At 46.1% G+C, this 25,860-nt stretch overlaps 1 protein-coding gene across 2 annotated transcripts in view; it reads left to right on the top strand.

Moving 5' to 3' along the window:
- The window catches only part of lrrc4ba (leucine rich repeat containing 4Ba), a 29,955-nt gene extending 9,331 nt beyond the window's left edge, over nt 1–20,624 (top strand). For both annotated transcript variants that reach the window (XM_014193829.3, XM_014193830.3), the window contains exons 3-4: nt 13,649–14,155; nt 15,828–20,624. In XM_014193829.3, coding sequence (XP_014049304.1) covers nt 13,910–14,155; nt 15,828–17,774 — 2,193 coding nt within the window. In that variant the 5' untranslated portion in view covers nt 13,649–13,909 and the 3' untranslated portion in view covers nt 17,775–20,624. The remainder of the gene's footprint in view (nt 1–13,648; nt 14,156–15,827) is intronic.
- Nucleotides 20,625–25,860: the final 5,236 nt, after the last annotated feature.

The following is a 25,860-nucleotide window of genomic DNA, read 5'->3' as shown; positions in this document are numbered from 1 at the left end:
GTCCATCAGTCAGTCGGTGTCAGTGTTTCCTAGGCGAATCCTTATCGTGTTTGTCAGTGAGGGTGTTTATCTGTCTGTGTATTAGTCAGTGTGTCAGTCATAGAGCATGCTGGGGCAAGGCCTGGATGGATGGGGGAGTGTTACTTATCACACAAAACATATACACACAAATACACACACACTATTCTTATTCGCCAAAAATGCACACAATCTCACACAGCACTGTAGGATCTTAACACACACACATATGAAATGTGTTATGACACATACACAAACATTCACATGCCACACACTCCCAAACACACACAATATGTGGTCACACATAAGGACATACATTTAAAAATGCACATATAGCACTGTAGACACACACAGAATGTTACACACATAGATTGTTACACACATAGAATGTAGACACACATAGAACAAGTGAGGATAAATGCACAAACACTCACACAAACACATTCTATGCATTCTGTAAAACACATCATATTTTGACCCCACAAAAACAATCCTACACGTATGCTTATGTGCCTTTCCTCTGCAGTGGAAAAGGCAACTTGAAAAACAAGGTTTGATGGAATAAATGCTGAAGCAAGTTCTCACAAAAATAGCTTGGAGCAACAAGCAGTGCTGAGCTATGCTGTGTGTGGAGGGGGCTTTGAACGGAGCCGGGGAAAGGGTGCCGTTTACATGGCTCTGTAAATGGCTGAGAGACATTTTGATTAACGGCTGACTCCGGCTTCCCCCTCAGTGCACAGGAATTGACTGTATCAACATGCTTAACACCCTTAAATACAGATTAATTGTTCACAAAATTGGAATCTCACAACTAAGGCTCCGGAACAGAGCGGACAGTAATAATTGGTTCACCTAATTTATTGAAAATGAAATATCAGAAATATCTAATTTCAAGCATTCACACCCCTTTGCTATGACACTCCAAATTGAGTTCAGGTGCATCCAATGTCCTTTGATCATCCTTGAGATGTCACTACAACTTCATTGGAGTCCACCTGTGGCCAATTCAATTGTTTGGACATGATTTCTAAAGAAACACACCTCTCTAAGGTCCCACAGTTGACAGTGCATGTCAGAGCAGAATATATACCATGAAGTCCAAGGAACTGTCTGTACATCTCCAAGATTGTGATGAGGCACATAGCTGGGGAAGGGTATACAACAATTTGTAGAGTGTTGAAAGTTTCCAAGAGCACAGTGGTCTCCATCATTGGGGGGTGGGGGACTTCTTATAGCTGGCCGTCTGACCAAACTGAGCAACCGGACCAGAAGGACCTCTCTGACAGAACTACAGAGTTCCTTGGCTGAGATGGAAGAACCTGCCAGAAGGACAACAGTCTTTACAGCACTTCACCAATCTGGGCTTTATGGGAGAGTGGCCAGACGGAAGCCACTTCTGAGAAAAAGGCACATGAGAGCATGCCTGGATTTGCAAAAAGGCATGTGAAACACTGATAGCATAAGGCAAAATATTGTGTGGTCTAATAAGAGAAAAACGTAACTCTTTGGCCAGATTTAGATGCACTATTGTAAAGTGGTTGTTCCACTGGATATCATAAGGTGAATGCACCAATTTGTAAGTCGCTCTGGATAAGAGCGTCTGCTAAATGACTTAAATGTAAAAATGAATGCAAAGTGCTATGTCTGGAGAAAGCCAGGCACAGCTCATATAACACCATTCCTACCTTGAAGCATGGTGGTGGTGTCACACCCTGGCCATAGAGAGGTTTTTGATTCTCTATTTTGGGTAGGCCAGGGTGTGACTAGGGTGGGCATTCTATGTTCCTTTTTCTATGTTCTTTATTTTCTGTTTTGGCCGGGTATGGTTCTCAATCAGGGACAGCTGTCTATCGTTGTCTCTGATTGGGAACCATACTTAGGAAGCCCTTTCCCCCCTTGTGTTGTGGGAAGTTTACTTTGTTTATGGCACATAGCCTTTAGCTTCACGGTTTGTTGGGTAGTGTTTGTTTTGTTCGCCGTCTTTTCTAATAAAAAGAATATGTACGCTCACCACGCTGCACCTTGGTCCTCTCCTTTCAACCGATGTGACAGGTAGTAGCATCATGCTATGGGGATGCTTTTCATCGCCAGGGAGACCGGTAAGGATAGAGGGAACAATGAATGGAGCCAAATACAGGCAAATCCTTAATACCATGAAGTCCAAGGAACTGTCCGTACTTCTCCAAAATAGAATTGTGATGAGGTATATATCTGGGGAAGGGTATAAAACAATTTCTAGCGTGCTTCAGAGTGCAAACGACCATAGACTGGTGCAAAGATTTATGTTACAACAGGAGAAGGACCCCAAGCATACAGCCAAAGCAACGCTGGAATGGCTTCAGAACAAGAATCTGAAAGTCCTTGAGTGGCCCAGCCAAAGCCCAGACTTGAATCCCATTGAAAATCTGTGGAAAGACATCTGCAAGGAAGAATGGGAGAAAATCCCCAAATCCAGATGTGCAAAGCTGATACAGACATACCCAAGATGACTCAAAGCTGATACAGACATACCCAAGATGACTCAAAGCTGATACAGACATACCCAAGAGGACTCAAAGCTGATACAGACATACCCAAGAGGACTCAAAGCTGATACAGACATACCCAAGAGGACTCAAAGCTGATACAGACATACCCAAGAGGACTCAAAGCTGATACAGACATACCCAAGAGGACTCAAAGCTGATACAGGCATACCCAAGAGGACTCAAAGCTGATACAGGCATACCCAAGAGGACTCAAAGCTGATACAGGCATACCCAAGAGGACTCAAAGCTGATACAGGCATACCCAAGAGGACTCAAAGCTGATACAGACATACCCAAGATGACTCAAAGCTGATACAGACATACCCAAGAGGACTCAAAGCTGATACAGACATACCCAAGAGGACTCAAAGCTGATACAGACATACCCAAGAGGACTCAAAGCTGATACAGACATACCCAAGAGGACTCAAAGCTGATACAAGCATACCCAAGAGGACTCAAAGCTGATACAGGCATACCCAAGAGGACTCAAAGCTGATACAGGCATACCCAAGAGGACTCAAAGCTGATACAGACATAGCCAAGAGGACTCAAAACTGATACAGACATACCCAAGAGGACTCAAAGCTGATACAGACATACCCAAGAGGACTCAAAGCTTTAATTGCCAAAGGTGCTTCTACATTTACTCAGGGGTATGAACACTTTTGTAAATTAGATATGTCTGTATTTCATTTTCAATACATTTGCAAAAATGTCTAAAAACATGTTTTCACTTTGTCATTATGGATTAGTGGGTGTAGGTGGGCAAGATTTTAGAATTTTAGAATTCAGGCAGTAACACAACAGAATATGGAATAAATGAAGGGGTATGAATACTTTTTGAAGGCATCTAGTGAATGTTAGAGTTAAGATGTTAACATTGAAAGGTCTTTCATCCCGGCATGCAATGATGAGTCGTATGAAGCTTGCAGTGAGGGATTTGAACATGTGGGGAAGGTAATGTAATGTGTGCTAATGGGAGTGCTTTAGAAGGGTGATGAACACACTGACTTTTAATCTGCTGCTCATGGCCCTCTCTCTGAAGGGGAGGAGGGCTAGCTCTGTCTCTCTCTCTCTCTCTCTCTCTCTCTTTGTCCTGTATGAGCAATTCTGAATAGATCAGGCCTCCACTTTGCATCCTGAATTCTAATGAAGCCCACAGACTGTGTGTGCATTGAGAGAGACTGCTTGATGTGTCTATGTATAGAGTGAATGTGTGTGTGTGTAAAGTCCAGTGAATGTGTAGTGCTAAGTCTCAACAAATAAGGTCTTGCTTTACAATTTATCCCGGCTATTTTGAAGGTGTTAAGGTTTGTTTCATCATTTATAAATCGAGAACTCTGCAATAGTTATTCAATGACTTATGACACATTATGTTGTATCGTAATTTGCTTAATATGGATTACCAACCGTCAAAAACAGATGTTTTCTCTGACATACAAAAATGTTCTTTATAGAAACCTGTGTCTGTAAAAAATGCGGGATGATGGTTGAAATCAATATGCAGCACAATAGTAGTGTTTTCAGCTGAATCTGGTAGCTGACTGGCGCAATCCTCCCCTGTCCTCCTGTGCCTTTAGCCCAGGTAGGGTATTGACTGCCACTATTGATTTACCTGTACTAACATCCCCACTCGAACCCTGCGCACAATATTTCAATAACCTGGGGGCTTCCTCCCCTGAGATCCACATAAATCAGGTATTACTGAGCCAACACAAAGCAGGAAGTTAGCACACTATTAGTCATGCTGCTTACAGCACACCCTGAATTATGTGTCTGTGTGTGTGTGTGTCAGTGTGTGTGTGTGTGTGTGTGGGCATGTGAGCTGTCAGCTGTCATTCAACAACAAGGCCAGTGCTCCTCCTGCGGATTACACTGGAGGTAGGGGTGGAGGTGTATCAGGGTAGAGATGGAGGAGAGTTGGGGTGGAGGCATATCAGGGTAGGGTTGGAGGTGTATCAGGGTAGGGTTGGAGGAGAGTTGGGGTGGAGGTGTATCAGGGTAGGGGTTGAGCAGAGTTGAGGTGGAGGCGTATCAGGGTAGGGGTGGAGCAGAGTGGAGGTGGAGGCATATCAGGGTAGGGTGGAGGTGTATCAGGGTAGGGGTGGAGGAGAGTTGGGGTGGAGGTGTATCAGGGGAGGAGGAGAGTGGAGGTGGAGGTGTATCAGGGTAGGGGTGGAGCAGAGTGGAGGTGGAGGCATATCAGGGTAGGGAGGAGATGTATCAGGGTAGGGTTGGAGGAGAGTAGGGGTGGAGGTGTATCAGGGTAGGGTTGGAGGCATTCAGGGTAGGTGTGGAGGTGGAGGCTATCAGGGTAGGGATGGAGGTGTATCAGGGTAGGGGAGGAGGTGTATCAGGGTAGGGGTGGAGGAGAGTGGAGGTGTGTCAGGGTAGGGGGAGGTGCATCAGGGTAGGTGTGGAGGTGGAGGCGTATCAGGGTAGGGTGGAGGTGTATCAGGGTAGGGATGGAGGTGTTTCAGGGTAGGGGTGGAGGAGAGTGGAGGTTTATCAGGGTAGGGATAAGCCGTATCAGGGTAGGGTTGGAGGAGAGTTGAGGTGGAGGTGTATAAGTTTAGTGGTGGAGGCAGGTCAGGGTAGGGGTGGAGGTGTATCAGGGTAGGGAGGAGAGTTGGGGTGGAGGTGTATCAGGGTAGGGATGGAGGTGTATCAGGGTAGGGATGGAGGAGAGTTGGGGTGGAGGTGTATCAGGGTAGGGATGGAGGTGTATCAGGGTAGGGATGGAGGTGTGTAAGGGTAGGGATGGAGGAGAGTTGGGGTGGAGGTGCATCAGGGTAGGGTTGGAGGTGTATCAGGGTAGGGGTGGAGGTATATCAGGGTAGGGGTGGAGGTGTGTAAGGGTAGGGATGGAGGAGAGTTGGGGTGGAGGTGTATCAGGGTAGGGAGGAAGGTGTATCAGGGTAGGGGTAGAGGTGTATCAGGGTAGGGGTGGAGGAGAGTTGGGGTGGAGGTGTATCAGGGTAGGGATGGAGGTGTATCAGGGTAGGGATGGAGGAGAGTTGGGGTGGAGGTGTATCAGGGTAAGGATGGAGGTGTGTAAGGGTAGGGATGGAGGAGAGTTGGGGTGGAGGTGTATCAGGGTAGGGTTGTAGGTGTATCAGGGTAGGGGGGGAGGTAATCAGGGTAGGGGTGGAGGTGTGTAAGGGTAGGGGTGGAGGAGAGTTGGGGTGGAGGTGTATCAGGGTAGGGTGAAGGTGTATCAGGGTAGGGGGGGAGGTAATCAGGGTAGGGGTGGAGGTGTGTAAGGGTAGGGGTGGAGGAGAGTTGGGGTGGAGGTGTATCAGGGTAGGGTGAAGGTGTATCAGGGTAGGGATGGAGGAGAGTTGGGGTGGAGGTGTATCAGGGTAGGGGTGGAGGAGAGTTGGGGTGGAGGTGTATCAGGGTAGGGATGGAGGAGAGTTGGGGTGGAGGTGTGTAAGGGTAGGGGTGGAGGAGAGTTGGGGTGGAGGTGTATCAGGGTAGGGTGTAGGTTCATCAGGGTAGGGATGGAGGAGAGTAGGGGTGGAGTGTAACGATGTACACAGAGTCGGGAAAGCAAATTCAGGCAGTGAATACATTTAATAAATAAATGAACAAAACAAGGAACACAAACAGCGCACTGACATGAAACAGAAACAATGACGACTGGGGAAGAAACCAAAGGGAGTGACATATAAAGGGCAGGTAATCAAGGAGGTGATGGAGTCCAGGTGAGTGTCATTATGCGCGTAACGCTGGTGACGGGTGTGCGCCCTAACGAGCAGCCTGGTGACCTAGAGGCCGGAGAGGGAGCACACGTGACATGGAGACATATCAGGGTAAGGGAGGAGAAGGGGTGCAAGTGGAGGGGTGAAGGAGGGGTGGAGGAGTGGTAGGGTTGGGGTGCAGGTGGAGGCGTATCAGGGTAGGGGTGAAGGAGGGGTGGAGGAGTGGTAGGGTTTGGGTGCAGGTGGAGGTGTATCAGGGTAGGGGTGAAGGAGGAGTGGTAGGGTTGGGGTGCAGGTGGAGGTATATTAGGGTAGGAGTGAAGGAGGAGTGGTAGGGTTGGGGTGCAGGTGGAGGTATATTAGGGTAGGAGTGAAGGAGGAGTGGTAGGGTTGGGGTGCAGGTGGAGGCGTATCAGGGTAGGTGTGAAGGAGGAGTGGTAGGGTTTGGGTGCAGGTGGAGGTGTATTAGGGTAGGGATGAAGGAGGAGTGGTAGGGTTGGGGTGCAGGTGGAGGCGTATCAGGGTAGGGGTGAAGGAGGAGTGGTAGGGTTGGGGTGCAGGTGGAGGTGTATTAGGGTAGGGGTGAAGGAGGAGTGGTAGGGTTGGGGTGCAGGTGGAGGCGTATCAGGGTAGGGGTGAAGGAGGAGTGGTAGGGTTGGGGTGCAGGTGGAGGTGTATCAGGGTAGGGGTGAAGGAGGAGTGGTAGGGTTGGGGTGCAGGTGGAGGTGTATCAGGGTAGGGGTGAAGGTGGAGGAGGCTTCCTATAGGCTTCCTCTCAGTGTACCTAGGTCAGCAAGACAGTGGCATACAGGTGTAGCTTTGTTTTGCCTATTGAAAAGGTGTTCAGTCACACAGAATGTGTGTGTGTGTGTGTGTGTGTGTGTGTGTGTGTGTGTGTGTTTTTTTCAAGTTTGAAGTTGTATTAGTCATACAGTATGTACAGAATACACATGTTCACCGTCCAACAAAATGCTGACTTGCAGGTTCCTTCTGGACAATGTGACAACAATAAGAAATAATAATAGATAAGAATGTGAACATGGAGTAACTGGCTCAGTAGAAAATAATAGACTGTGTTTTCCGTTGGTTTCCGTCCACTAGTCTGTGCGTGACTGTGTTCCTCCTGCAGAATAAAACCATTTTTTTTGTTTTCCATTAAATCGGGGAGTGTGTCATGATGCAGTATTCTCCTTTTCATTTATGTAAAAGCTCCTGGTCTTTGGTCCCAGAGTAAATTTCACTTGGCTGTTATTCAAATGCTTTAAACATTTACAAGTGCCTCTGTATAGAGTATGCTTGGGGTCTGGTAGACTACCCAGTGAGTTGTCTACTGTGAGAGTAAAATGAAGCAGGATGACTACATCAGCCCAACATTTTAGGCTAGATTGTGTGTAGTCATTCTATTGGATTACACAGAAGTTGAATATGTAGAATAACGTGAACCAAGCACCTCTATGGCTGAGAACTACTATAGAGAGACAAGAAGAAGACTGCTGCTAATATCTGACAACAAATCAGTAGCTTAAAGTTACAGCATTTGAAATGTTCTCTACATAGTTGTTTCAAATAAATACTGTATCAAAGGATTTAGTTTTTCTTCGGTGGCATGGTTTTATTTTGGGGTTGGCTTCTGACTATTATTCTGCATGAGCTGCTTTTCCACTAGAAGGGATAAACAGAGAGAGATTGTGGGCTGGGGACTCTTGTAGTGCGGAGAGTAAAAAAACAGCCAATGTTAACCAGCAGACACACGGGGTAATCATATTAGTGCTGATTTATCATATCTTCCAGTTCTCCGCTGTGAGCTGTTCAGTGTAGATCACATGATAACAGAGAGCGGGCTCACTGTGGAAGTTACGCAGGAGGGCGGGGAAATGATAGACCTCTCTGCAGTAACTTTCAACAGTTTCATGATACTCGAGCTCTTGAAAATGAGTTTGTAAACATTGAACTTATTGTTGGTAACAGGAGAGGTCATTAGATAGCGTTTACATGTGAAGAAGAAGAAGGCCTGTGATCTGTCACCGTCTTGGGTGTTATGTTCTAACCCTGGCCAGGGACTCTATTCAATCTGTGTCGCGGACAGAGTTACAGCGTGATTGAAATGTAAAGGCAATGTTCCCGTGTTAACGGAGACTGCATTCATGGTAAACGCTGCATGTGTCGACTCAATCAAAAGGACCTTAACATTTCTATCGTGCAATCTGTTACGCTTCAGTGATCCAGATTGAACGGAGCCCTAGGTGTCAGTCTGATCAGATAGGTCAGGGTTCTCCTCTACATACAGATAGTAGAATAGATAGGAGCTCTGTCTGTCTACTGAGCGGACATCTTGGTGTCTGAACACTCGTTATTGATGGCTGGCTCCCAGTTCCAAACTGTTAGGATGGCAGAGCACCACTGGAGATGTATTTCTGTCTGTCTGTTTGTCTACCTGTTTGACTGGCTATCTGTCTAAGTGTTAGTATCTTTCTTTCTGAATATGTGATTATGGGTGTGCCTGTGTCTACCTTTAAAAAAAAAAAATGTTTTAATGAGTGGCAGAGGGGAGGGGCATGTGGAAAGGGTGGGATACAGCTGAAGAGAGAGTGAGAAAGGGGCAGAGTGTGGTGAATAGGTAACCATGGTTACTCTCTTTGTTAAGGTTTCGATTAGAGAGAAAGTGGGGAGGATTGAAGCGACAGTGGTCTCCTGCGAGGCAGACAGAGAACCGAGATCAAAGGGTTAATATGTCAGTGTAGCAGGTTAATCGTTCATCAAACTGAGATGTCAATGCAGTATTTCCACCGCCACTGGACACAGCAGCAACACATGAGGAGAGAAAAATAGGAGGGAGAGGGAGAGAGCAGAAAGAGAGTGACCTAGAGAGAGATGGAGACAGGCAGAGGCCACTAAAATGTTGATGGTGACAGCAGTTCGACAACAGTGAAGCAGACGCCAACTCCAACTACTTCCAGTTCCTCGATGGACTCCGCTCCACTCCCCACTAACCAACCAAACTATCTGCCTGCATCTCTCTCTCAGCCTCACATCTCATCCCATCTCCCTTGGCTCCCTTTGATTTGGATCAGCTGTCATCTCCCCAAAATAACTGCCGTACTTACACATCAGTCCTAATGGTGGCTAAAATTAAACATAGAGGTGGCTGTCATTTCAAGGGTAATGCCTGCAGTCTGTTGTTATGTTACATATGCTGGGATGCACATAATAGCCACGATAGAGAAGAGAAACAACGGGGATTCGTTTTTCAGAACATTAAATCCAGATTTAAATGATTCTTTCCCCCTGTGAGATTGGCACTGAAAGACAATATTTAAATGAAACTGTCATGGGGATGATGTATATGAGGACGTCACAGCATATGATGTGGAGGTATGCTTCTAAGAGATTTGCCTCAAAGTTTCACGCAAACGCAGGGAGGTGCCAAACCTGAGGTAGCCTGGGTTTATCAGTCTGTTTGCGCTAACATCCCACTCCTTGCCATTCCTTGTCATGCCAGTGTCGTTTTATCTGTATTTAACATTGTGAGAAGCTTGCCATATAAGGGTCCAGTGTTATGTCCATAGTGACTACTGGTTCTGGTCTAGAGCAGTGACTGTCCCAGTATCCTACTGGTTCTGGTCTAGAGCAGTGACTGTCCCAGTATGCTACTGGTTCTGGTCTAGAGCTGTGACTGTCCCAGTATGCTACTGGTTCTGGTCTAGAGCTGTGACTGTCCCAGTATCCTACTGGTTCTGGTCTAGAGCTGTGACTGTCCCAGTATCCTACTGGTTCTGGTCTAGAGCTGTGACTGTCCCAGTATCCTACTGGTTCTGGTCTAGAGCTGTGACTGTCCCAGTACCCTACTGGTTCTGATCTAGAGCTGTGACTGTCCCAGTATCCTACTGGTTCTGGTCTAGAGCTGTGACTGTCCCAGTATCCTACTGGTTCTGGTCTAGAGCTGTGACTGTCCCAGTATGCTACTGGTTCTGGTCTAGAGCTGTGACTGTCCCAGTATCCTACTGGTTCTGGTCTAGAGCTGTGACTGTCCCAGTACCCTATTGGTTCTGGTCTAGAGCTGTGACTGTCCCAGTATCCGACTGGTCCTGGTCTAGAGCCGTGACTGTCCCAGTATCCTACTGGTTCTGGTCTAGAGCTGTGACTGTCCCAGTATCCTACTGGTTCTGGTCTAGAGCTGTGACTGTCCCAGTATCCTACTGGTCCTGGTCTAGAGCCGTGACTGTCCCAGTATCCTACTGGTTCTGGTCTAGAGCTGTGACTGTCCCAGTATCCTACTGGTTCTGGTCTAGAGCTGTGACTGTCCCAGTACCCTACTGGTTCTGGTCTAGAGCTGTGACTGTCCCAGTACCCTATTGGTTCTGGTCTAGAGCTGTGACTGTCCCAGTATCCGACTGGTCCTGGTCTAGAGCCGTGACTGTCCCAGTATCCTACTGGTTCTGGTCTAGAGCTGTGACTGTCCCAGTATCCTACTGGTTCTGGTCTAGAACTGTGACTGTCCCAGTATCCTACTGGTTCTGGTCTAGAGCTGTGACTGTCCCAGTATCCTACTGGTTCTGGTCTAGAGCTGTGACTGTCCCAGTACCCTACTGGTTCTGGTCTAGAACTGTGACTGTCCCAGTATTCTACTGGTTCTGGTCTAGAGCTGTGACTGTCCCAGTACCCTACTGGTTCTGGTCTAGAGCTGTGACTGTCCCAGTATTCTACTGGTTCTGATCTAGAACTGTGACTGTCCCAGTATCCTACTGGTTCTGGTCTAGAGCCGTGACTGTCCCAGTATTCTACTGGTTCTGGTCTAGAACTGTGACTGTCCCAGTATCCTACTGGTTCTGGTCTAGAGCTGTGACTGTCCCAGTATTCTACTGGTTCTGATCTAGAACTGTGACTGTCCCAGTATCCTACTGGTTCTGATCTAGAACTGTGACTGTCCCAGTACCCTACTGGTTCTGGTCTAGAACTGTGACTGTCCCAGTATTCTACTGGTTCTGATCTAGAACTGTGACTGTCCCAGTATGCTAATGGTTCTGGTCTAGAGCTGTGACTGTCCCAGTATCCTACTGGTTCTGGTCTAGAACTGTGACTGTCCCAGTACCCTACTGGTTCTGATCTAGAACTGTGACTGTCCCAGTACCCTACTGGTTCTGGTCTAGAACTGTGACTGTCCCAGCAGCAGCAGGTCAGGACCGGACCTGTGTCCTGTTCACTTCTATCACACAGAGATGGTGCTGGAGATATGATTTATCACGGTGTCCTTGTGTGTGTTTTAATGTCATTGCACTCTGCGTAGAAATTATTGATCAATCTCACCCCTCTTTTGCTCCTTCTCTCTTTCCCTACTCATCTACCGTTCAGTGAGAGAAATCTCTTCTGTGTACCCATCTCCATCTTTTTTTATTCATTTTTCTGTATTGTCTTTCCCCTCCATCTCTCCATTGCTCTCTCTGTTTTATGTGGATCTCTGTTGTTGTTCCCCTCCCTCCATCTCTGTCTACTTTATATTCATCTCTCTATTGAGTCTTTCCCATCTCTCTCTCTCTCCCTCTATCCCTCCCTCTATCCCTCCATCTATCTATCTATCTATCTATCTATCTATCTATCTATCTATCTATCTATCTATCTATCTATCTATCTATCTATCTATCTATCTATCTATCTATCTATCTATCTATCTATCTATCTATTTTTCCCTCCTACTTTTTAATCTTAATTTTTTCTTACTCCATCTTTTCCTCTCTCTACGACCATTCTCTTTTTCATTCCCCCAACTATTTCTCTCTCTCCTCTGCTTCTGTCCCTCTAGCATCCCTCTCACTCCCTCTACTCCATCCATCTATCTTTATCTCCCTCTATCCCCAATATCTTGTTCTTTCTCTACCCCCCCTCTCTCTCTCCTCTGCGTCTGTCCCTTTAGCGTCCCTCTCACACCCTCTACTCCATCCATCTATCTTTATCTCCCTCTCTTTCTCCCTCTCTCCCCAATCTCTTATTTCTCTACCTCTCTCTCATCTCTCTCTGTTTCACTATCTCCCTCTCCCACTTTGCCCAACCTCTTGTTCTTTCTCACTCTCCCCTCTCTCTTCTCTCTCTTTCACCTCCCCTCTCCTCTCCCATTGCCTCTCTGCAACTGTTTAGTATTAATCTATTATTGTAGTGTTGATAATTCCCTTCTCTCCCTTCAGCTGTACAGTCATCTATCAGATTAATAATCCCTCTCTCTCCCTTTCTCGCTCTCAATCTCTCCTCTTGTTTTTTACCCTGAGCCAAGTGTGAATGCCAAGCGTGTGAAATGTATTTGCGTGTCAGAGTTCCATCATTACAGCCATCATCATTAATAATAGTGGGCTGTATAGCTGTATGCCCTTATTTAAGGTTATTCAGGTCTAAATGACCTGCAGAGGGAGAACAATTCTCCTTCGCTGGCTCCAGGAGCCTGGGTAGAGTTAACCATCTATCAGTGTTAAGGAAGACTGCACCCTTCACCACCATTCTGTGGCCCCTAGAGCATGTAATGCAGAGCCAGTATGGAAATAGAATTAGTACTGTCAACCCAATACCAGTGCAATGCTAATGGAGAGAGGATTTGGGTTGAAGTCACAGCTCAGTGTTTGGACACTGGGATTTAAAGACATGCTCCGGAACTTTGGCGACTACTAAGTATTTAAAAAAAATCTCCAGCTTTGGGCTTGATGTGTCAATGTGTAGTTCATATATGCATAATATATGAGTAGAATTACTGTCTTACCTTAATTAGCCACGAAATCCCTAGTTTGAAAGCTGTGCTGTGCCATTTCCCTACATTTTCCCCCTTGTGGGCCAGCCCCCTAGAAATTCGAGTTATAGCCAAGGAGCTTCAGCCCTTCGCCATTTGAGTGACAGCTAGCAAAAGGCACACACACACAGAGAGAGAGAGCAATGACATAGTGCACATATCTGCTCAAACAGTATGTGACGTAGTACGCAATTTTTGGGGACCACTTTTGGCTCGTGAGCTTTACTTTCAGAATATTATTGGTATTGTACTGTCGTCCTGAGAACTGTTGTCTTGAACGTGTGAGTGCATACACTGTAGAACCAATTCATGAATAACATAGTCATGAGTGTTAGGATTACAATATTACTTTTCATTCCAAGGGCGGACAGTAACCTGAAATGTATGATGCAGAGTTGCAATATTGTAAAAATGTCTGTTGTATAATGACACTGCTGTTCACTATAGTGATTTGCTGTAAGACTTGACCTTTACTAATGAGCAATGACACAGTTCTTTCAGAATAACATATACCTGGAAGAATATTTTATTTTCCATTAGTTTTGCTCAGTGTAAATGTGTCTAAACAATTGGAGCAGCATGATATACTGTACTATTTCTAATATCTGTGTTCTCTCTCTCTTTCACAGTAACTCGTGGATTCTTCTCAAAGGCCCCACTCAAATCCCTAGACGACAGAAAAAAAGGAGTAACATCTGTTTATGCACATATTTCTGTTAAACCGCCCTGGAAAAAACAGAGATAGGCGGAAGATAAAACACCTTTCAAAATGAAACATTAAAAGGAACAAATTGCCACTGGAGAAACTAAGCAAAGTCAACCTGGTTGAGGAATCCATCATCTTGGGATCAACATCTTCGGAGAAAGGGCAGGGTCATGTCCCAGTTGCCATGCGCATCACCACGGTGACCTGCCTTCCCTGCCCCTCCCCCCTCCTCCTCCTATTGGTCCAGCTGTTACTGCGGCTCCTCCTGTCTGGGCCAGAATTTGTAGAGGCTGCCTCCCCCTGCCCCACCCATTGCAGCTGCTCCAATCAGGCCAGTCGAGTCATCTGTACGAGACAGAGTCTGGATGGGGTGCCTGAGAGCATATCAGTCAACACACGATACCTCAACCTGCAAGAGAATTCAATAGAGGTAAATATGGACTGTACTGAGCATTATCCACTATGTTAATTTGTTTTGTTTGACTGTCTGTGTGTTTGTGTGCGTGCATGCCCATGCATGAGTGTGTGCGTGTGCGTGTACTGTATGTTGGTAATCATTATGTAAATTCCTGTTTTTATATACTTGTTTCAATGTAATTACCTGTCATTCACTCATAATAACCATGGAATAATGCCTGTGTTCTACAAGTGTTCCCCAACCGTTTTGCAATTCAAATGGGAGGTCATGTTAATATGGAAATCAAACAGTAACACAGCAAACAGCAAAACACCAGGAACACATGTGTTAGCAGATTGTATGTCAGAACCCCAAGGTAGTTGTTGTGGTTTTACAGCTGTACTGGGACACTCCATTTAACCTCAGCTTCCCAATGTGAACTTCCTCAGCATGTCAGCCGTGTAATAGAATACATATTCCCGCTGTTTTCAGTTTATGTATTTAGGAACTTTGCGCTCAGAAATGTGCTGCACTCTAGAAATGTCTAGACAACTTCACAGACACGAGGTTGCTGAATACACTAAGTCCATTTGTGAATTTGGATACAGAGTGTTTTAGGCTAATGCTCATTAGTTTTGGCAAAGTTTGTGGTAAATCAGTAAAGTGACTGCAGAGAGAGGAAGTGGACAAACAGCCATTCTATCTCACTCAGAGAGGCACATGATTGAACTGTATATGTTGGCTACAGAAGGAAAAGGGAACATCAACCCTCATGGTTTGGTCTTACGGAGTTAAAGAGATGCAGCTTGTTAAAATATAAAATAAAGAAATAATAACACTATTCATTACACTTCCCTCTTAGCCAACGGATTCTGATTGGATTTGTTGTATCCCGAAGCCCCACTTGAAATGATTAAAAATCTAAAAATATTGTAACACCTGGAGGCATCCTAGATTCTCTGGCTTATTTCTTCTCTTCTCTCCCCCAAGTACCCTGAGAGTAAAGCTTTGACAGCTCCCACTCCCCTCTTAAACACCCCCACCCTCCCTATCACCCTCCCCCCTCCTGCTCCACATAAGGAGGATGCAGTGGCCTGGCTCCAGGAGCTTCTCACTGCCTCCCTCACTGAGAGCATTGCCCACACATATCTCACACAGCCATAGATGACTTGCCTAGTTAAATAAAGGTTAAATAAAATTCAAATTCAAATAGATTTAAAGGGATTTTAGTCCTGCTCACTAGCTGTGTGTCTGATGCCTGGCCAAATGAGCTCCGCTTGGACAGCCCAGATACTGGTGTGGGGTGTCCAGGGGCCCACCCAGTCCAAGTGCACCAGCAAACATCTTCTCTCTGAGAAAAACAACCATGTCTCTTGTCTGTTCATTTACCAAAACGGATACACCACAATTAATAATTTCAGCCTCTGTGTTCATAATTTTTTTTGTAGTGTTGTGAATTTTAATTTGGCTCATATCAGTGATTTTGAAGTTTTTGTTTTCTCTCGTTGTAAGATTTGAGTTGATGTTCATGTTTGTAAAACATTATGGTAATGTTCTGATAGTGTCCCTGCATTCACACCTGTGCTATTGCTTTCACACTCTACCCAGCTGTCACAGCCACTGGAGCTGCACCCTGTTTACACAGTCTAGTCACTCTTCATGTTGTGAGATATTAACATTCTCCCTCTCCCTCTCTCCCCACCAGGTTATCAAGTCAGACACCTTCAAGCACTTGAGGCACCTTGAGATCCTGCAGCTGTCTAAAAACAAAATCAGTCAGATTGAGGTGGGAGCATTCAATGGCCTGCCCAACCTCAATACGCTGGAGCTGTTCGACAACCGCCTCACCCTGGTCCCCTCACAGGCCTTCGAGTACCTCAGCAAGCTGCGGGAGCTGTGGTTACGGAACAACCCCATCGAGACGCTGCCGGGCTACGCCTTCCACCGCGTGCCCTCGCTGCGCCGGCTGGACCTGGGAGAGCTCAAGAAGCTGGACTACATCTCAGACGCCGCCTTCGTGGGCCTGGTCAACCTGCGCTACCTGAACCTGGGCATGTGTGGTCTGAAGGACATCCCCAACCTGACGGCCCTGGTGCGTCTGGAGGAGCTGGAGCTGTCTGGGAACCGTCTGGAGATCATCCGGCCTGGCTCCTTCCAGGGCCTGGTGTCGCTCCGTAAGCTGTGGCTCATGCACTCGCAAGTGAAGGTCATCGAGCGCAACGCCTTCGACGACCTGAAGAACCTGGAGGAGCTCAACCTTTCCCACAACTCCCTGCACTCGCTGCCCCATGACCTCTTCACCCCACTGCACCAGCTGGAGCGGGTGCACCTCAACCACAACCCCTGGGTGTGCAACTGTGACGTGCTGTGGCTCAGCTGGTGGCTGAAGGAGACGGTGCCCAGTAACACTACGTGCTGCGCCCGCTGTCACGCTCCCCCCGGCCTGAAGGGCCGGTACATCGGGGAGCTGGACCAGAGCCACTTCACCTGCTACGCTCCCGTCATCGTGGAGCCGCCCACCGACCTCAACGTTACCGAGGGCATGGCTGCAGAGCTGAAGTGTCGCACGGGCACCACCATGACCTCAGTCAACTGGCTCACGCCCAACGGCACCCTGATGACCCACGGCTCCTACCGGGTCCGGATCTCCGTGCTGCACGACGGTACGCTCAACTTTACCAACGTCACGCTGAGGGACACGGGTCAGTACACCTGCATGGTGACCAACTCGGCTGGCAACACCACGGCAACCGCCGTGCTTAATGTCACTGCCGCCGACGTTGGCGTCAGCTACTTCACTACTGTCACCGTGGAGACGGTGGAGCCCAACGAGGGCCCGACAGTCTACGCGGGCGTCATGAACAGCCACAATGAGTCATATGTCATTACCCCGTCTGGCCACCAGTGGAGGGGGGGGGTCCCTACCACCGCCTCCTCCCTGTCAGCCTGGTCCTTGTCCTCGTCCCGGGCCACCCGGCCCACCTTTACTGCGCCCATCACTGCCGAGACGGGCTATTCTGGCCTTGATGACGTGATGAAGACCACCAAGATCATCATTGGCTGCTTCGTGGCCATTACCTTCATGGCAGCCGTGATGCTGGTGGTCTTCTACAAGCTGAGGAAGCAGCACCAGCTGCACAAGCACCACGGCCCCGCCCGCGCCATCGAGATCATCAACGTGGAGGACGAGATTGGCGCCGGTGCCGGTGGACGCGGGAGCGGCATCTCAGGGGGCGGCACCGTCTCTCGGGATGGGGGAGGAGTAGGAGGAGGGCAGAGCCTGAGGATGCATCACCCGGAGATGGTCAACCTGCCCAACCTGGCCAGACAGGAGCACCTCAACCACTACTATAAGGCCCACCACTTCAACAACAACATGATGGGCCTGGGCATGGGCCTCAACAACAACAACAACCCCTCCCTCTCCCCTTGTTCCCAGACCCAGAGCACCCCCAACTCCTGCGCACAGGGGCCCACATCCACTAGTGGTAGCACCCCCACGGGTGGCTCGCTGCCCTCCCCTGTGCCCCTGCCCCAGCTGGGCATCCACAGCTCTCTGAAGGGGCTCATGGGGAAAGGCCAGAACCCTCAGATCGAGCCTCTGCTCTTCAAGAGTGGCTCCAAGGAGAATGTGCAAGAGACTCAGATCTGAGAGAAAGAGAGCGACAGATGGAAAAAGAGAGAGAGATGAAGAGACAGAAAAACAGGGAGATGGAGGGAGAGAGAGGAGTCTGATTGTACTATCCCCATGGCCATATTTCGATAGAAAGTGTAGGCAGGCAGAATATGAAATATTACATAGACACTGCTTTGTATGGTTAGTGCATAGAGAGTGAGAGAGCGAGAGAGAGGAGAGATTGTTCTCACACCTCTACTGTGTCTGCTCAACACCCGTCCAAGCATTAACATCTTCTGAGACACTCCAAGACACACACAGACACACACAGCCCGACACAAGGACAGGAACATTCTATCAGCTAACACATACACAGTGCATTAGGAGATTGACAACTATGTGCCAAACTTGCGCATATCTGTGCCAAAGTAAAAGCCCTTGCAATCTTTATATCCATCAGCAGCATTCCCAGACTGAATCAGGTGACCAGGTTCAATACTCAGACACAATAAGAATCACCATGGTTATAACTAAATACAGATCACCTCGTATATTACCAGATACAATCCAAGTCACCATGTTTATATAGAGATAAGATCTGAGTCACTCTGTTGAAGTAGGCAGATAAGTGTTTGGGACTGTGTCAGAGCAGTACAGGGCTGCCCAGACGCACTCTGTGGAACAGGACAGAAAGGAAACCATTGAGCAGAACACAGTTTAGTGTCGGACAACAAGCAATGTGTAGGAAGAGGAAACAACATCCGCAACGGTTGTGTTTTACTTAGTGGGCTCAATCTCACTTTCTCTTTCACACCTGACTGGCTACTCTCTTTAAAGGAGAGGAAGGTATATGGAGTGAATCGTCGTAAAAAAAATGTAATAGCAAAAAGGACTACGAAAGATACAAATAAACTGTGAAAGTACATATTATATATAAATATATTTTCATTCGAAGAAATAAATTATGAAGAATCTTTACCAAGTTTCTGACTAAATAGCCACAGCTTCTGAAGAATATATGAACTGCTGTCAAAGCGGTCATCACTATGAAAACTTTGTTTGGCTAGAAACAAGATGGCCGACATTCTGTGCTGGAAAGGGACATACTGTAGTGGAGGCTGTGGATGAGCAAGAGCTAAAATTGGAAACTGGCACAGTGTTTGATTGAATTTATTTTGGCTTCAATTTTTGTAGCATCACAAAGCGTTCCCTCTCATGCCACATTTACATTAACAGGGTCATTGGAGAAGGGGGATCTTTACTCTCCATTTAATGAGAACATATGAAATATGATTACAAAACTTCACCCTTTGATACAAACAATATGGATATTGTAATGATGATAATAATGATGATGATAATTATAATAATTCAGTAAATGCTTATCAACCGTATACTGTAGATAACTCTTAAAAGCAGATATAGGTTTAGCATGCTCTCTGATTCAAGTGGTAATATCTAAAATTGCAATGTGATCGGTTTCAACTTCATGCATTCGGTATATATGTATGCAATATATCATGATATTGAGAACAAATGATTATTATAATTATCATCATTATTACTATTATTATTATTATTATTATTGTTATTATCATACACTGAGTGTACAAAACATTAGGAACACCTTCCTAATATTGAGTTGAACCCCATTTTTCCCTCAGAACAGCCTCAATTGGTCGGGGAATGGACTACACGGTGTTAAAAGCGTTCCACAGGGATGCTGGGCCATGTTGACTCCAATGCATCCCATAGTTGTCAAGTTGGCTGGATGTCCTTTGGGTGGTGGACCATTCTTGATACACACGGGAAACTGTTGAGCTTGAAAAACCCGGCAGTGTTACAGCTATTGACACACTCAAACCGGTGCGCCTGGCACCTACTACCATACCCTGTTCAAATTCACCCTCTGAATGGCACACATACACAATCCATGTCTCAATTGTCTCGAGGCTTAAAAATCTGTCTTTAAACTGACTCCTCCCCTTCATCTGCACTGATTGAAGTGGATTTAACAGGTCATACCAATAAGGGATCATAGTCTTCACCTGGTCAGTCTGTGTCATGGAAAGAGCAGGTGTTCCTAATGTTTTGTACGGTCAGTGTATAGGTGGCAGAGCAGCCTAGTACATCCTTATGAAAGTGATGTTTATAATTGATCCAGTGGGGAATGATTTGATTACACATGGAATGATGACGATCCCTTAAACCACCATATTGACTCCAACAACAGGGGATGGACTGTGTTCCACCAAACACCAACCTGCAGAAACAGGAAATACATGGTCCTCAAAATGGCTACTCCCACATGGCATCCTCACAGCCCATGCCTCCTCAGAAACTCCTCTGTTTTGTACAACAACACCAGTCTCAGCCGATCAGGACCCCTCATTTTATTCTGTTCTGTAAAAGACAGGACATGAACCTTTGACGAAGACTGCTCGTTTGTAGAGGATTATATCAGAACTCAATGTTCTCATGTGTGAATGGAATTCATGGCAGCAGGGAGCTAAAGGAGGACAGCATTTTGAAGCGTTTGAAAGGTAAGAGAAACCTATTCAGTGAAGAGACAGAAAGCCTAGATGAATCATATGGTGATGGGTGATTTGTTTTTTTAAGGAAAAGGACAAATAAATGAAAATATAGAAACGTATAGATCTCTTAAAAAAAGCTATTATAAGTGTTTTTTCATTTTGTTTTTTTATCTAGTTTGATTATTTCCTTTATCTTTTTTTAAATCAAGTGTTATCTCAATTGTAATATTGTTATTGTTATTATAATTCGCTAATTACACTGGTTATAATTCTGAAAGATGTTCTGTCAGCAGAAGTCACATTGAAAAATTAAAAAACCCGGCACACAAAATGGCGGTTGAGCTCTGTGAAACTTGGTGGCATTAGTTTTTTTGTGTTTTTTTCCATTTAATTGAAATATAACTGTTTGTGTGTATCCCTTTGGCTAATACAGCTGTGCTTGAGATGACACACAGAATGTGAAATGGCCTGCGAGGGGTCTTTTCCTGAACAAGGAGGACAGGATAGATCCTGCTTTGATTTACAAACTTGCTCACGCTCTCTCTCACTCTGTGATTTTCAGAATGTCATAGCTATCAGTGCTCCGAGTGTGATTTCGCTAAGTCAACACCCTGTTTCCATGACTACCTACCCTCAGAATAATGCGCCAAACAGCGTCACAGCTTGCACCTCATATGGTGCCCGATGCCCCCTGTCAATCATGTTCCTTTAAGACAACATATCTCTCTACAAGCCGGCCTGTGTTCTTCCAACAGTAGCAAATCACCTTTCACAGTGTGCCCATATCCTAACACAATGTCCCTACAGGTTCCTGCCTCCAGGTTTCCCTGGCAACTGTTGCAGCTGCGACAGTCCTCATCATAGCATCTTGATTTGGGTTTCTGATGCAAATAGGAGGGAACAGACAGTATAGAAGGCTATTAACATATCCATGCTCCTCACAATAGACATTTATATTTTTTCACGGCGCTTACGCAAGTCATTTGCACGTTCATGTTGCTTATGGAAATAATTAACATATTCCATTGGCTTATTCCAGTGACTTACATCCTATATCTATATCCTCTACACACACTTTTGATTTACTTATGCAGTGATTTGCATCGTCTATATCACTTCTACATGTCAGTTGCATATTCCTACACCAGTGCTGAACGTATTCATGTACCTTGCACTTGTGATTAACACTCATATCCCATGCACCAGTTATTAACATATTTATTTTCCCAACACCAGGGATCTTTAATCCCCTCACTAGTTATTTACATATTCATGTGTGTGTGTGTGTGTGTGTGTGTGTGTGTGTGTGTGTGTGTGTGTGTGTGTTCAGTGGTTCTCACAACAACTATTCCCCCAGTATTCTGGATGTGACTCCCTGCCTGTCTTGTCACCTCAGAAAGCATTATGAAGCCTTATGAAGCTCTTATGAAGTGTCACAGAGAAGAGCCAAGCTAGAAAGGCTTAGTAGCAGAACGAGTTTGGCCAGTGCCCCACAGTCCCAGTAACATCACTGCAGTGACTGAGTCACACAGCACTGAACACACACTTAACACTAATGGAAATGCTGTGTTTACTGTGCAGGAAGAGACCCGCTCGCGCAACCATTCAGGGAATAAGTAAAGTATGTATGTGTGCGAGGGTGTGTGTGCGTGCGTTCAGTTATGGTATCTACAGTAGTATTTTCGATTACTATGGCAACTTGATATTGTTTCCATTATTTATAATGCAGCTATATCAGTGTGTGTGTGCATGCGCCTGCTAGGTGAGTGTATGTAATGTGTGGGTTGTGTAAAGAGGATGCAGAGAGAGAGAGGGAGGGAGGGGGCCAGTCAGACCTCCATTTTAAATCCCCAGTTTAAAGCAGCTCTCTGTCTGTTTCCCTCTGCTCCAGGCTGTTCTATGATCCTCTCACTGACACTTTAAGTAAAAATGGGATTTCTAGTTAAGCAGGGTTTTTCCCCCCTCTCCCCTCTGCCTATTGGGATAAGCCCAAGAGATCAAAAGTCTGCTCTATCACGGCCAGTCTCTTTAGCATTCCACTGGTCTCTGCCTCTCTCAACTCGTAGTCAATCAGAGGTTACGAGCTTGTGGTCAAGTCGCATGTCACACTGCCCTAGTTATCCTCACTGTTAAACCAGACAATCAAGGCTATAGTGTTTCTTAATTGGACAGGGGCCGATGGCCTCGGTTATCTTGACATGTTTGGCTGTTCTAGCTCAGGTCCTGGTCTAATGAGACAATATTAATCAGGCTTTTGATATATTTAGGATGTGATCTTAATTATCTTAATTGGTAGAACCTGCTGTGTTCTGATCAGAGCACCTTTTAATTTGTTTATTTTTTATGTCACCTTTATTTAACCAGGTAGGCCAGTTGAGAACAAGTTGTCATTTACAACTGCGACCTGGCCAAGGTAAAGCAAAGCAGTGCGACACAAAGAGTTAAGGAGTTGGGAGGTGATCTTTGTGTTTTTAGATAGTCATGTTTCAGGGGCCTTATTTGAGCTTGAGGTGAGCATAGCCTTGTTTAGGTGAGACAACACCTTTAGGGAACCAGCCAGGTCCACCATTGGAGCTGGTCCCATATGTGGGTGGTGGACAGATGTAAGCCATAGAATTATTAAGTTGTTGTTATCTTCCCGTGTAGAGTTTAGTTTAATTCCATTTAAAAATAGTTTGAAACGACAGTGGAACCGCTACATTATTGATACTCAGTGTCAATGATGCATACGCTCCAGCGCCAAATGCAAATGTTCCTCCCAGTTGTCAAGGCCAAAAGTGTCAAACCTCTGTAATTTATAAGCATTATTATTGCTATCATATTTTTTAATGGCCATCCGATGGCCTATGAATACAGACCCAGAGAAACCTTGCAGCTTCTATTGTCACACATCATGATGATGATGATGATGATGGCGACTGAGACGGTGGTGCGTTCATGATGATGATGATGATGATGATGATGATGAGACGGTGGTACGTTCGGGATGATGATGATGATGATGATGATGATGAGGAGGCGGTGGTACGTTCATGATGATGATGATGATGATGAGAGCGGTGGTACGTTCATGATGATGATGATGATGATGATGAGACGGTGGTACGTTCAGATGATGATGATGATGATGCAGATGCAGTGATGATGAGTGATGATGAGAGCGGTGGTGCGTTCAGATGCAGATGATGATGATGAGACGGTGGTGCGTTCAGATGATGATGATGATGATGATGATGAGAGCGGTGGTGCGTTCAGATGATGATGATGATGATGATGATGATGATTAGACGGTGGTACGTTCAGATGCTGATCTGTGTGTCTGTAGTCTCCAGTCTCCTAGTTTAACTCTACATCATGGTCAGACCAGAAGTCAGTGGGTGATTTTATTACTATGACGCCAGTCGGTCTTCAGATGGGTTTTAAGCAACTCTACTTCTGCGAGGCTGGTGTTTAGATGCTCTCTTGGTTATTCTGGTTGTGCGTGTGGTGCTGGCTCAGAGTATTTCCTGTCCATCTTCTCCCTCTGAGGTTTTGTGGAGGTTGAGATAAGATGCTCATGGACGTCAGTCTGCGCCGTCCGTGTGATTTGTACAAGAGCCTGCAGCCACTTATCCAACAGGCCTCCCTGTTGCCTACGCACAAACGTACCTGTTCACACGCATAAGCACATATAGGCATAAGCGCACACACATTTGCGAATTGACTGACTGACATTGACTGACTGATTGATTGTGAATGATTGATTGAAAGGGGCTTTCTTAATGATGTGTGTCTTTGTGCGGTGGGCTTAACACAAACCTCTCGCCAGCTCCCAGCAGGGCTGCGGTTCAGAGGCTGGGGCTTTTTGTTCTGTGAAGGTGTCCTTAATTTGAGAACAGAGAGACATTAACATATGGCTTATTTCATTGTTTCCTTGGCAACCATGTTCTCTGTCACAAGATGTCCGTTTTGGTTGACTTGGGCGGCTGACATGTGAGTGTTAGCGTGCCGTGACGCGGGGGAGATTAGCGGTGTCTCATCGTGGATGACTTCATCTTCTGTCGATGACTGTCCTGTGCTAGAGGTCAGGCAACCTCAGGTGGAGAGGTTCATATGAGGGGAAGTTTTATTTTTAACAACCAAATCTACTATTATTTAGATTTCACTTACCCCAACCAGTGATTCACTTCCTCATCCTCGTAAGGGGGCTCTGAAAAAACATGAACAAATTCTCCAAAAACACCCATATACGTTCTTTTAGGAACGGCAAAGCTCTCAGTATATAACATCTAAAGACCTGCATCACTATTTTGAGAGCTTATCCGTTTCCGCAAACTGGACCTTTCTATAACATGCCATTTACATCAAAAATAGAGATTTGGTTGCAAAAAACCTAAATTCTCCTTTAACAGGGAGCAGCCATCACTGTTACTCCAACACTCTAATGGGACATGCTGAAAAGCCTGTAATTGTGGAGTACAGCATAATGGATCTGGTCATCAGGCTAGGCCTTCCTGAGCACACTGTAGCTGTGGTGTTCAGCTGGGACACTGTTCTTCATGTCTTGCAACACCCTGTTCTGAGAAGGAACATTATGGAACACTTCATTCTGAAGGTTCTAGAACATTAACATCCTTGTTTTTGGAAGTTCTAGATGAGAGAAATTGACTCCTCTAATCCAAAGTGTTCCAGACTTGAGAATTGGAACCGCATATGACAGATGTTCTAGAACACTCTGACATCCCCTGCAATGCTCAGGAACCTTCCCTGTTGATCAGGGATGTGTTGTGGAGTTGTTTGATTCATATTGGAATGTCCTGAACCATCGGCGATTATTAAAGGATGTGCTGAGCCAGCAGCTGTGCTCCTCTCCTCTCAGAGGACAAGCTCGCAGTCAAGTCTCCCAACAGCAACACACATTCACCCCCCTCTGCTACTCTGCTCTCCTCTCCTCCACAGCAACACAGCACACAGATTTACAGTTTATGGGCGCCTTGGCTCGCCATCATATTCACACTCTACGGTGTCTGATGTTTGTTTGAAGCTGGGCGGCGGCCATAGCGTACATTACAAAGCTTTGAAGTGCAAATGGCGGTCTGCTCCGCTGCACCCTATGGAGGGCCAGTGTAGAATAACCACGGTGTGAGAGGAATACGCAGCCAGGGGATCATGTGTTGATAGTCGTTTCCTTGTGTGGGGATAGACTGGTGCCCGCAACCCAGTGTGATGCAGGGTCAAGTTCAAACCAGACGCCAACACTGGTGGTCAGAACCTCCCCTGTCAGCCAGGCAGCAGAGTAGAGCTGGAGGAGGAGTCAGGGCTCTGAGGGCTGACCTGACTAAGTCGCTTAGAAGCGTTTGCTAAATGGCATAGAATTGTTCTATTATATTACCTCCAGAATCAATGCAATGAACCAACTTGAAAGGGAGAAGCAGAGTAGCAGTAAACATTCATCAATATCAAATCAAGTTTAATGGGGCAACCCTCAGTTCTAACAAAGCACCTCCCCGCCATTGTTTTGGTAAAAGGCTGAGGGATTGGGCAATGTAACCACTCTCAAATTCATAGGCAATGTAACCACTCTCAAATTCATAGGCAATGTAACCACT

The sequence above is a fragment of the Salmo salar genome, chromosome 03 (genome assembly GCF_965601325.2).
Source record: "Salmo salar chromosome 03, fSalSal1, whole genome shotgun sequence".
In the NCBI taxonomy this organism is placed as follows: domain Eukaryota; kingdom Metazoa; phylum Chordata; class Actinopteri; order Salmoniformes; family Salmonidae; genus Salmo; species Salmo salar.
This window is presented reverse-complemented; position numbering and strand designations above follow the sequence as displayed.